The 12,638-nt window shown below is 47.3% G+C and overlaps 1 protein-coding gene across 1 annotated transcript; it reads right to left on the bottom strand.

Annotated features, from left to right (window-relative positions):
• Window positions 1–9,072: 9,072 nt before the first annotated feature.
• TNFRSF17 (TNF receptor superfamily member 17) lies at window positions 9,073–12,059 on the bottom strand. Its single transcript, XM_055253325.2, has 3 exons — window positions 11,677–12,059; window positions 10,791–10,937; window positions 9,073–9,576 (listed from the first exon to the last, which is right to left on the bottom strand). Exons 1-3 carry the CDS (start codon window positions 11,804–11,806, stop codon window positions 9,299–9,301), a joined length of 555 nt encoding a protein of 184 aa, XP_055109300.1. The 5' UTR covers window positions 11,807–12,059; the 3' UTR covers window positions 9,073–9,298.
• Between the last annotated feature and the right edge of the window lie 579 nt (window positions 12,060–12,638).

Consider the following 12,638-nt stretch of genomic DNA (forward strand, 5'->3'; position numbering starts at 1 on the left):
CCGCCCCGGCCGCCCCGCCCCGGAAGTAGAGCCTGGCCGCCGACGAGGCCCCGCCCGCCGACCCGGAACGTAAACACCGGCGCAGGTCCAGGTCTCCGGACCTGATGTGGAGAGCGGTGCTGAGGCGACCCGGGCTGGGGACTCCGGGAGGACCTGAGACCCCGCGAGGAGGCGTCGCTGTCCCCAAGTCCCCAAGACGCCTCCCCTGCCTTCATGAGGTTCCCACTACCTGTGGAGGCGACAGATAGAGAAGAAAGCCACGAGTGATGGGGCGACTTCGTCCCAGAGAGGGATGCGAGCGGGAGAGGAAATAAAAACAGAGTAACGGGACAAAGCGTGGGCACAGGCGGATGGGCAATCCCGGAGGGCCTCTCTAAGGAGGCGACTTTTGAGCCCAGACCTGGATGATGGGAGGAAACCAGTCCGGGAAGATCCCCAGGGAGAGTGTTCCATAAAGAGGGGCAATTGCAAGGCCCCTGCCTGGAGGGGTTGACAGGAGCGAGGGGGTGAGTGAGAAAATAGGCCTGGTGCGGTGCTCACGCCTGTAATCCCAACACTTTGGGAGGCCGAGGCGAGCGGATCACCTGAGGTCAGGAGTTCGAGAAGTTGAGTGAGAAAAGGGTGGTGAGAGGGAGAAGATTGAAGAGGTGGAGGGAGGGCCTTGCAGGCCAGAGGAAGTTTGGGCTTTTCTGCCTAACTCTAGGACGGTCGGGGAGTGGGAGGCTATTGCAAGAATGCAAGCAGAGACCGAGCGCTGTGGCTCGCATCTGTAATCCCAGCACTTGGGAGGGCCGAGGTGGGCGGATCACTTGAGGCCAGGAGTTCGAGAGCAGCCTAGGCAACATAGCGAGACGCTGTTCTCTACCAAAAAAAAAAGGATTCAAGCAGAGGAGTGACACGATCTGAATTAGGTTTTAAGATATGGCTCCTAGGCCGGACGCGGTGACTCATGCCTGTAATCCCAATACTTTGGGAGGCCAAGGTGGGTGAATCACCTGAGGTCAGAAGTTCGAGACCAGCCTGGCCAACATAGTGAAACCCCATCTCTACTAAAAATACAAAAATTAGCCAGGCATGGTGGCGTGCGCCTGTAGTCCCAGCTACTGGGGAGGCTGAAACAGAAGAATTGCTTGAATCCGGGAGGCAGAGGTTGCAGTGAGCCAAGATCCCACCACTGCACTCCAGCCTGGGTGACAGTGAGAGACTCCCTCACAAAAAAAAAAAAAAAAAAAAAAAAAAAAAAAATATGGCTTTTCCTGGGACGAGAATGAATTATAATGGGTGCAGGGTGGAGAAAGAGCAGCTGGTTAAGGAGTTACTGCAGTTGTCCAGGCAAGACATGGTGCCTGGCTACAGTGGTGGCAATGGAGATGGAAAAGGTGATGGACTGAGTGTGAACACAAGTGTTACACATTCACAACATTCTTTGTTTTGTTTTGCTTTTGAGACGGCATCTTGCTCTGTAGCCCAGGCTGGAGTGCAGTGGTGCGATCTTGGCTCACTGCAACCTCCGCCTCCCGGGTTCAAGTGATTCTCCTGCCTCAGCCTCCCAAGTAGCTGGGACTACAGGCTCCTGCCACCATGCCCAGCTAATTTTTTGTATTTTTTTGGTAGAGACGGGGTTTCAACGTGTTAGCCAGGATGGTCTCCATCTCCTGACCTCGTGATCCACCCACCTCGGCCTCCCAAAGCGCTGGGATTGCAGGCGTGAGCCACCACGCCCAGCACATTCTTATGAAGTCCAGGGTTTTGTCCCATTTTACAGATGGGGGGAAAGGGACTGAAGGAGTATTTTCCCAACTTGTTTTGCCCACACCCAGAGTGAAGAAATGTATTTTATATCACAACCTTGTACACATAAACATACATTTAAGGAGATGTTTTAAAAAACAATTCTGTAGATACTATATTCTCCTCTACTTTCTTTTTTTCCTCTAATGCTGAAGGAGACTTACTCAATTGATCCATAATATGTCTTTGTTGTTTTTGTTTCTTTTATTTTGAGATGGAGTCTCACTCTGTCTCCCAGGCAGGAGTGAAATGGTGCGATGTCAGCTCACTACAACCTCCGCTTCCCGGGTTCTAGCAATTCTCCTGCCTCAGCCTCCCGAGTAGCTGGTATTACAGGTGTGCCACCATGCCCGCTAACTTTTGTATTTTGTGTTTTTAGTAGAGATGGGGTTTCACCATGTTGGTCAGCCTTGAACTCCTGACTTCAGGTGATCCACCCTCCTCGGCCTCCCAAAGTGCTGGGATTACAGGCATGAGCCACCAACCCCAGTCTGCAGCATTCTCTACAATAATGAAAAAGTGGCGCTGGGGCTTAGAAACCAGTACCGGAAAATATGGCATTTTGACGTACTGGACTGAAGAAGCATCATAGTCTCTCTGGCCTTGCCCATACACAGCAAATCTCCCAAAGCCAGGATGAAGTTCCTTCATCTGCCTAAACTTGGGACCCACCAAAAATAACAATTTTTCCCCTCCCTGTAAAACTGAGAATGTAACCACACCTGAACAAATCCTTTCACAAGATAAAGACCGTCTCAGAATCATTCAAATTCCAAAGAGAACTGTTTACAACATAATCTCCATTCCAGGATCCATTCCATCTCCAGTGATCCTTTATTGCTCCTCAACAGAATTCCTCTTCTCCCCAGTCCCATAGCCTGTTTTGCTGGGGTTTCAAGCCCTCATTCTTTTTGTAGCCTCATGATAATTTGGCTGGGTGCGGTGGCTCACACCTGTAATCCCAGCACTTTGGGAGGCAGGTGGATCACCTGAGGTCAGGAGTTCCAGACCAGCCAGGCCAACATGGTGAAACCCCGTCTCTACTAAAAATACAAAAATTAGCCAGGTGTGGTAGTGGGCACCTGTAATCCCAGCTAACTCAGGAGGCTGAGGCAGGAGAATCACTTGAACCCGGGAGGCAGAGGTTGCAGTGAGCCGAGATGGCACCACTGCACTCCAACCTGGGCAACAAGAATGAAACTGCGTCTCAAAAAATAAAATAAATAATTTATAAGCTTCTGAACTCTGTTGAGGGATATGTATTCACTCTGTGGTTCTGCCCCAGGGTACAAGTCAATAAAACTTGTCTACCTTTTCTCCAGTTAATCTGCCTTTTATGAGTTGATTTTTCAGCAACTTTCAAAGGACTGAGGAAGTTTTTCCCTTGGCCCCCACAGTGGAAGGAACCAAAGCCCAGCTATGGAAGGATAGCTAAGCAAATCATGGCTGTAAACCAAAAATAAATTTCTAACCCCTCCAGTCATCTGAATGAATCCCTCCTCTTGGCCAGGGGCATTCCAAAGGCAACCTGAAAAACTAGTTCAGGCCATGATGGGAAATGGGAGCCAGACATGCCTCATAATAGACTCCTCCCTTTTAGAATTACTGATAGAATAGAGTCTTTTTTTCTTTTTTTTTTTTTTGTGACAGGAGTTTTGCTCTTGTTGCCCAGGCTGGAGTGCAATGGTGCAATCTCAGCTTAGCGCAACTTCTGCCTCCCAAGTTCAAGCGAGTCTCCTGCCTCAGCCTCCTGAGTAACTGGGATTACAGGCGTGCGCCACCACGTCCCGCTAATTTTATATTTTTAGTAGAGACATGTTGACCAGGCTGGTCTCAAACTCCTGACCTCAGGTGATCCACACACCTCGGCCTCCCAAAGTGCTGGGATTACAGGCATCAGCCTCCGTGCCTGGCTTTTTTTTTTTTTTTTTTTTTTTTTTTTTTGAGACCGAATCTCTCTCTCTTTTTTTTTTTTTTTTTTTTTTTTTTTTTTTTAAGACGGAGTCTTGCTCTGTCGCCCAGGCTGGAGTGCAGTGGCGCAATCTCGGCTCACTGCAAGCTCCGCCTCCCGGGTTCACGCCATTCTCCTGCCTCAGCCTCTCCGAGTAGCTGGGACCACAGGCGCCCGCCACCACGCCCGGCTAATTTTTTGTATTTTTTTAGTGGAGACGGGGTTTCACTGTGGTCTCGATCTCCTGACCTCGTGATCCACCCGCCTCGGCCTCCCAAAGTGCTGGGATTACAAGCGTGAGCCACCGCGCCCGGCCCGAATCTCTCTCTCTTGCCAGCCCGGAATGTACTGGCACAATCTCGGCTCACTGCAGCCTCCACCTCCTGGGTTCAAGCGATTCTCCTGCCTCAGCCTCCCAAGTAGCTGGGATTACAGGCACCCGCCACCGTGCCCAGCTAATTTTAGTAGAGATGGGGTTTCACCATGTTGGCCAGGATGGGCTCAATCTCTTGACCTCGTGATCTGCCTGCCTCAGCCTCCCAAAGTGCTGGGATTGCAGGCGTGAGCCACCATGCCTAGCTTTTTTTTCCTTTTTTTTTTTTTGAAGATGCAGTCTCGCTGTGTTACCCATGCTGGAGTGCAGTGGCGTGAGCTCGGCTCACTGCAACCTCCGCCTCCCGGGTTCAAGTGATTCTTGTGCCTCTGACTCCAAAGTAGCTGGGATTACAGACACATGCTACCAAGCCCCGACTAAGTATTGTTATTTTCTGTAGAGATGGGGTTTCCCCACATTGTTCAAGCTGGTTTCAAACTCCTGACCTTATGATCCGCACACCCCGGCCTCCCAAAGTGCTGGAATTACGGGCGTGAGCCACGGCACCCGGCCCAGAACAGACTCTTTAAGTCTGGTAGGAAACACTTACAATCTATTTTCTGAAGCCTTCCACCTGGAGGCTTCATTGGCATGACAAAACTCATGGTCTCCACCGTCCCTTATCTTAACTGAGAAACTTTTTTTTTTTTTTTTTTTTTTTGAGACCAAGTCTCGCACTGTCGCCTGGGCTATGGAGTGCAATAGCATGATCTCAGCTCACTGCAACCTCTGTCTCCCGGGTTCAAGCGATTCTCCTGCCTCAGCCTCCCGAGTAGCTGGGATTACAGGTGCCTGCCACCACACCCGGCTAATTTTTTGTATTTTTAGTAGAGATGGGGTTTCACTATGTTGGCGATGCTGGTCTCAAACTCCTGACCTCGTGATCCGTCCACCTCAGCCTCTCAAAGTGCTGGGATTACAGGCAAGAGACACTATGCCTGGCTAATTCTAAATCTTTAGATAATAACTTCACTCTTTCAACCAATTGCCAATCAGAAAATCTTTGAATCTAGGCTGGGAGCACAGTAGCTCGCACCTGTAATCCCAGCACTCTGCGAGGCTGAGGAGAGCAGATCACTTGAGGTCAGGAGTTCAAGACCCGCCTGGCCAACATGGCAAAACCCCATCTCTACTAAAAATACAAAAGTTAGCTGGGCGTGGTGCCACACAGTTGTAATAATCCCAGCTACTTGAGAGGCTGAGGCTGGAGGATTGCTTGAACCTGGGAGGCAGAGGTTGCAGTGAGCCAAGATTGCACCACTGCACTCCAGCCTGGGTAACAGAGCAAGACTCTGTCTAAAAAAATTAAAAAGAAAGAAAATCTTTGAATCTACCTATGTAGCTTAAAATGAGTTAGTATAAGCCGGGTGTGGTGCCAGGCACCTGTAATCACAGCTACTTGGGAGGCTGAGGTAGGAGAATCTTGAACCCAGGAGGCAGAGGTTGCAGTGAGCCAAGATCATGCCAGCACAGTCCAGCCTGGGCAACAGAGCGAGACTCCGTCTCAAAAAAATAAAATGAGTTAGTACAGGTGAAGCACTTAGAACAGTCCCTGCCACACTAATCTACCTATGACTACCATACTACCTATGACTTGGAACCCCCCACCACCCCACTCCCCCATACCTGCTTCTAGTTGGCCTGCCTTTCTGGACCGAACCAGTGTACATTTTATATGTATTGACTGATGCTTTTTGTCTCCCTAAAATGTATAAAACCAAGTTGTGGCCCAACCACCTAGGGCATGTGTTCTCAGAATCTCCTGAGGGCTGTGTCTTGGCCATTGGTCACTCATATTTGGTTCAGAATAAATCTCTTCACATGTTTTAGAGTATGACCCTTTTCTTAACATAACTGACCTAGCACACAACGATGTAGCAGATGAAAATGCTGATTTTAGGCCAGGCGTGGTGGCTCATGCCTGTAATCCCAGCACTTTGGGAGGCCGAGGCAGGAGGATCACTTGAGCCCAGGAGTTCAAGACCAGCCTTGGCAACGTGGCGAAACTCCGTCTCTACTAAAAGAATAGAAAAAAATTAGCCGAGAGTGGTGGTACATGCCTGTAGTCCCAGCTACACAGGAGCCTGAGGTGGGAGGATCACCTGAGCCCCAGAGGTCGAGGCTGCAGTGAGCCAAGATCATGCCACTGCACTCCAGCCTGGGCATTGGAGTGAGACCCTATCTCAAAAAAAAAAAAAAAAAGAAAGAAAGAAACGAGTAAGAAAACGCTGATTTTAGGCCAGGTGTGGTGGCTCATGCCTGTAATCCCAGCACTTTGGGAGCCCAAGGCAGGTGGATCACAAGGTCAGGAGTTCGAGACCACTGTGGCCAACAAGGTGAAACTCCATCTATATTAAAAATACAAACATTAGTCAGGCGTGGTGGCAGGCACCTGTAATCCCAGTTACTCGGGAGGCTGAGGCAGGAGAATCGCTTGAAACCAGAAGGTGGAGGTTGCAGTGAGCCAGGATCACACCACTGCACTCTAACCTGGGCAACAAGAGCAAAACTCTGTCTCAAAAGAAAGAAAAAAAAATGCCGTTTTTAAACACTGGAAGGTCAGGTGCGGTGGCCCATACCTATAATTCTAGCACTCTGGCAGGCCAAAGTGGGTGGATCACCTGAGGTCAGGAGTCCGAGACCAGCCTGACCAATATGGTGAAACCCCGTCTGTACTAAAAATACAAAAACTAGCCGAGCGTGGTGGCATGCGACTGTAGTCCCAGCTACTCAGGAGGCTGAGACAGGGGAATTGTTTGAACCCAGGAAGCGGAGGGTGTAGTGAGCTCAGATAGCGCCACTGCATTCTGGCCTGGGTGACAGAGTGAGATTTCATCTCAAAAATAAATAAATAAATATAAAGACTGGAAATCTGGGACAAAATAGGTTTTCACCATGTTGGTCAGGCTGGTCTCCAACTCCTGACCTCAGGTGATCTGCCTGTCTCGGCCTCCCAAAGTGCTGGGATTACAGGCATGAGCCACCACACCCGGCCATACCCAGGAGTTTTTGTGTGCTTAAAATGAGTTAGTATAAGCCGGGTATGGTGGTGGGCACCTGTAATCACAGCTACTTGGGAGGCTGAGGTAGGAGAATCTTGAACCCAGGAGGTAGAGGTTGCAGTGAGCCAAGATCATGCCAGCACAGTCCAGCCTGGGCAACAGAGCGAGACTCCGTCTCAAAAAAATAAAATGAGTTAGTACAGGTGAAGCACTTAGAACAGTCCCTGCCACGTTAATAAGACTATATATGGGTCAGATATGATTATTATAGCACCACTCACATTTTGGGCTGAAAACAGTATGTCGTGCACTGTTATCACAGTTTGTGATTACACATTTACTTGTGTAATTATAGTAATGCCTGATGCTTTCATTAAGCTGGAAGCTCACAAGGCCAAGAACCACCTGTGCACTGCACACTGAATTCGTCTGGTTGATTCTAGGCTTCTCCTGTTTGCAGAAGTTAGCTTTCCTTTAACAATAAAGAGAAAAGGCCAGTCACGGTGGCTCACGCCTGTAATCCCAGCACTTTGGGATGCCGAGACAGGTGGATCACAAGGTCAGGAGTTCAAGACCAGCCTGGCCAAGATGGTGAAACCCCGTCTCTACTAAAAATACAAAAATTAGCCAGGCGCAGTGGCAGGCACCTGTAATCCCAGCTACTCGGGAGGCTGAGGCAGAGAATTGCTTGAACCTGGGAGGCAGAGGTTGCAGTGAGCTGAGATCGCACCACTGCACTCCAGTCTCAGCGACAGAGCGAGACTGTCTCAAAAATTAAATAAATAAAATTTAAAAATCAAGAGAAACATCTGATCCTTCCTGAAATGTGTATGTATGTATATGGGAGAGAAGCGCCCTAGCCATAGAAGCATGTGACTGGGGCCGGGTGCAATGGCTCACGCCGGTAATCCCAACACTTTGGGAGGCCAAGGCAGGTGGATCACCTGAGATCAGGAGTTCAAGACCAGCCTGACCAACATGGTGAAACCCCATCTCTACTAAAAATACAAAAATCAGCAGGGCATGGTGCCACGTGCCTGTAATCCCAGCTACTTGGGAGGCTGAGGCGAGAGAATCGCTTGAACCTGCGAGGTGGAGGTTGTAGTGAGCTGTGATCGCGCCACTGCACTCCAGCCTGGGCAACAGAGCAGGACTCCGTCTCAAAAAAAAAAAAAAAAAGAAAGAAAAGAAAAGAAAGAAATTGGTTACTGAGATTTACAGAATGCTGTACTTTTTTTTTCAGTAAGCCAAGCGTTTAGAGGGCTGTAGTGAGAAGATTGCCACGTCAGCATGTTCAAGGTGATGAGCGTCAGCTAGGATGATCAAGGTTGTTTGCAACAACCTCAGTGGAGAGTGGATAGTGTGGAGAAGGTCTGTGTTAAATGCTACACAGATAACACCATTGGGGACCTTAAGAAGCTGATTACAGCCCAGACTATGGCTGTAACAAGAATAGCCCTTTCAGGAACAAGACTCCTGAATAAGTGGTATACAATTTTTAAGGACCACATATCTTTAGGGCACTATGAAATCCAGCAGAAGATGAAACTGGAGGTTTTTTTGTTTGTGTTGTTTTGTTTTGAGATGGAGTCTCGCTCTCTCGCCCAGGCTGGAGTGCAGGGGTGCTATCTCAGCTCATTGCAACCTCCACCTCCCAGGTTCAAGCGATTCTCCTGCCTCAGCCTCCTGAGTAGCTGGGATTAGAGGCGCCTACCACCACGCCCAGGGTTTCACCATGTTGGCCAGGCTGGTCTCGAATTCCTGACCTCAGGTAATCCGCCCGCCTCAGCCTTTCAAAGTGCTGGGATTACAGGCATAAGCCACCGCGCCTGGCCAAAACTGGAGCTTTATTATCAATAGATTAGAATTCTTTCCCCCGTCCCACCTTTCTCTCCCACCCTCCCCCCCCACACTGGTATACATGCTTGTTTTTAAAAACTCACGTGAATAAAAACTTAGATGTCACGAAAAAAGAGTTTAATCATGAAACCAAGGAAGTTTCTACCATTAAGCTCCCAACAGTAACCTAGAGAAATATATCTAACATAAAGAGTTTCCACAGTTAGAGGACAAAAAGCTGTATCAGCGACTGAAAAATACAGTCATCCTAAAGAGATCTGACACATCATCTATTCCGACAAAAGATTTTTAAAGTGGCACTGCACGAGTCGAAATGGTTAATTACCTAGCAGAAATTGATTTCTCTATCTCCGTAGCACTCAAAGCAGCTGGCAGGCTCTTGCAATAGTCATTCGTTTTCGTGGTGACGAGAATGGTTGCGCCTTCCTCCATAGCTGGGAGTGGAAAGCAATGGTCAGAGTCGACCTTTGGTTTGCTCTTGATGCAGTCTTCACAGGTGCATTCTTCCACCGTGTACTCCAGGCCTCTCGGAAGAAAAATTTCATCACCAGTCCTGCTCTTTTCCAGGTCAATGTTAGCCATGCCCAGGAGACCTGATCCTAATTATGCAGAAACGGAAACATTAACCTAAACTTCACACAGAATGTGGTCATGAGAGTCTTAGCAGTACACATCGGGACTCAAAGCAATGTGAGAAAGATTTTTTCATTTTTTAGAGATGGGGTCTTACTATGTTGCCCAGGCTGCATTCAAACTCCTGGGCTCAAGCAATCCTCCCACGTTAGCCTCCAGAGTAGCTGGGACTACAGCTCCATGCCACCGCACCCAGCTTGAAACAGATCTTTTCAGTAAAAATGAATGAGTATGTGCTGGGCCCTGTGGCTCATGCCTGTAATCCCAGCACTTTGGGAAGCTGAGGCAGGTAGATTACTTGTGGTCAGGAGCTTGAGACCATCCTGGCCAACATGATGAAACCCTGTCTCTACCAAAAAGTACAGAATTAGTCAGAGGTGGTGGCACATACCTATAGTCCCAGTTACTCAGGAGGCTGAGATGGGAGAATCATTTGAACCCAAGAGGCAGAGGCTGCAGTGAGTTGAGATCACGCCACTGCACTCCAGCCTGGGCCACAGAGCGAGACTCCATCTCTAAATAAATAAATAAATAAATAAATGCATACAGAAATAGGGCAATGGCTGTACATGCTTAGGAATCCAATCATGAGCAAAGGTGCTGAAGAAGTATTTTTATCTTAAGAGGCACTTAAGTAGAACATTCATTTTTCTGGGACTGGTTCTCTATTGCTTAAAAAAGATAATTATTTTTTAGATGATTCCTCGAATAATTCAGGAGCAACTGGTTATTCATTTCCAACATTTTTCAGTAGTAAAATGTTCACCCAAGCAAAGAACACTTACATTTGTATAAAAACATGACCATAGATCTTGACAAATATGCTTTTCCTGACAGTAGCAGACCTGGCTAGGAGTTTCTGATAATGTGGCATTTAATCGATGTGCTAACTTTAGTCAAAAAGACTGATGTTTCCCAAGAAAGCCTTAGTACTTTCAATAGAGTAATTAACAATGGAAGAATCCTGGGGAAGACTGACATTGTAGAAAACCTGCCAAGGTGTCAAAATCAGAATGAAGATGGCTCACCTCTACCAAGTTCATTTAATGTAACAATGTTCTAACACATTCGAAAGGGCTGTAACGAAGTGAAATAGTCAACGCTAAAAAAAGAAAAGGAACTGAAACTCAAAATAGCCATCCCTTGGAAATAGATTTCAAAGATTCACCATTAAACCAACCTGTGTTTTTAAACTCGTCCTTTAATGGTTCAGAGCTCATCTTCCTTAGCAAAAACATTAGCACGAAAACTGCCAAAGAAATTATCAAGCTCAGTCCCAAACAGGTCCAGAGAATCACATTCATTTCTTTCACTGAATTGGTCACACCTTTATGAAAAGAATGTCAGACAGATAATGAGCTGATAACATAATATTCACATACTTCATTGTTATTATTTATTTATTTATTTTGAGACAAAGTCTTCCTCTGTTGCCCAGGCTGGAGTGCAGTGGCGCGATCTCGGCTAACTGCAACCTCCACCTCCCGAGTTCAAGCGATTCTCCTGCATCAGCCTCCCGAGTAGCTGGGATTACAGACCTGCGCCAGCACAACCAGCTAATTTTTTGTATTTTTAGTAGAGACAGGGTTTCACCACATTGGCCAGGCTGGTCTCAAACTCCCGACCTCAGGTGATCCACCCACCTCAGCCTCCCAAAGTGCTGGGATTACAGGTGTGAGCCATCCACCGCGCCCGGCTGTCATACTTCATTATTTTGCTAAAATAATGAAGTATGGATTATTTTGATAGCAAAATAATCAAGTATGGATTATTTCCATTCAATCACCTTAATTAATGAACATCGACTTTTAAATTCTAAATATCACTTAATTAGAAGAGCTGATTTTTAAAAAAATCTATGTTGCTAATAGTGCTGAATCATATCAAGTTCAGTTCCAAATAATTACTTTGTTTCCGTAAACATTAAAATCATTGCCTTGCTTCCTTTCTCTTTTTGATTCAAGAAAACTCACCATCATGCCCATTATGTTGATTCCCTGAATAAGTAGTCCATAGAGACAGAATAGTTCACACCAATGAATAATCGTTCAAGCAATATTACTTACTTGCATTACAATAACGCTGACATGTTAGAGGAGGAGTATTAGAAGAACATCGAAGTTGACAAGGTATGCAAGCATGCAACAAACTGTCAAAATATTCATTTTGGGAGCACTGCCCAGCCATCTGCAACATGATCACAAAAAGAAAACCAGGGAGCTACAGAAAGAACAGCCTGGAAGGACAAGTAATATCTCTACAAGAATTCCAGAGCAAATGCAGCAATAGCAGCTAGAATGTTGAGAACAATGAACTTCGCCTGCTTCGTGGGTTCTTACGGGGGCCGTCCGTGTCTTCACGGCGGCTAAGGATTTGAATACCACATCTAATTCAAGTTTCTAAGTTTGAGTCTTGGATGGGGTAAGAGACAGGGTGTAAATATCAGGGCATATCACATCTGAAACAGAAACTGCTTATTTATAGAGAAATTTCTCAGCCAGGTGACAGTTGCAAGATGCAGACAAGCCCACGGCATCAAGCCGAATGTTCAGTAACAGTTTCTGGAACATCTGTTAATGAGCTGTACTGTGTGAGAGGTGCCAGGGAGATAGACAAGAGAATGTCTGTGCTGTGCCCCTTAAGATCTTAACATAGAGGCCAGGTGCAGGGGTTCACACCTGTAATCCCAGGACTTTGGGAGTCAAAAGGCAAAACGACTGCTTGAGCCAGGAGTTCAAAACCAGCCTGGGCAACATGGTGAAACCCTGTCTTTACAAAAACATTTTAAAAAGTAGTTGGGTGTAAGCTGGGCGCTGTGGCTCACTCCTGTAATCCCTGCACTTTGGGAAGCCGAGGCGGGTGGATCACTTGACGTCAGGAGTTCCAGAACAGCTTGGCCAACATGGTGAAACCCCATCTCTACTAAAAATACAAAAATTAGCCAGGCATGGTGGCAGGCACCTATAATCCCAGCTACTTGGGAGGCTGAGGCAGGGAGACGTGCTTGAACCCGGGAGGCGGAGTTTGC

The sequence above is a fragment of the Symphalangus syndactylus genome, chromosome 18 (assembly GCF_028878055.3).
Source record: "Symphalangus syndactylus isolate Jambi chromosome 18, NHGRI_mSymSyn1-v2.1_pri, whole genome shotgun sequence".
Taxonomy (NCBI): domain Eukaryota; kingdom Metazoa; phylum Chordata; class Mammalia; order Primates; family Hylobatidae; genus Symphalangus; species Symphalangus syndactylus.

Bases quoted from the DNA above. Each gene is read 5' to 3' on its own strand.
- TNFRSF17 (XM_055253325.2), bottom strand. From the start codon at position 11,806: ATGTTGCAGATGGCTGGGCAGTGCTCCCAAAATGAATATTTTGACAGT. The intron at 10,938-11,676 runs GTAAGTAATATT...CTTTTCATAAAG, and splicing joins TCAGCGTTATTGTAATGCAA to GTGTGACCAATTCAGTGAAA. The intron at 9,577-10,790 runs GTTGGTTTAATG...CTGCATAATTAG, and splicing joins GGACGAGTTTAAAAACACAG to GATCAGGTCTCCTGGGCATG.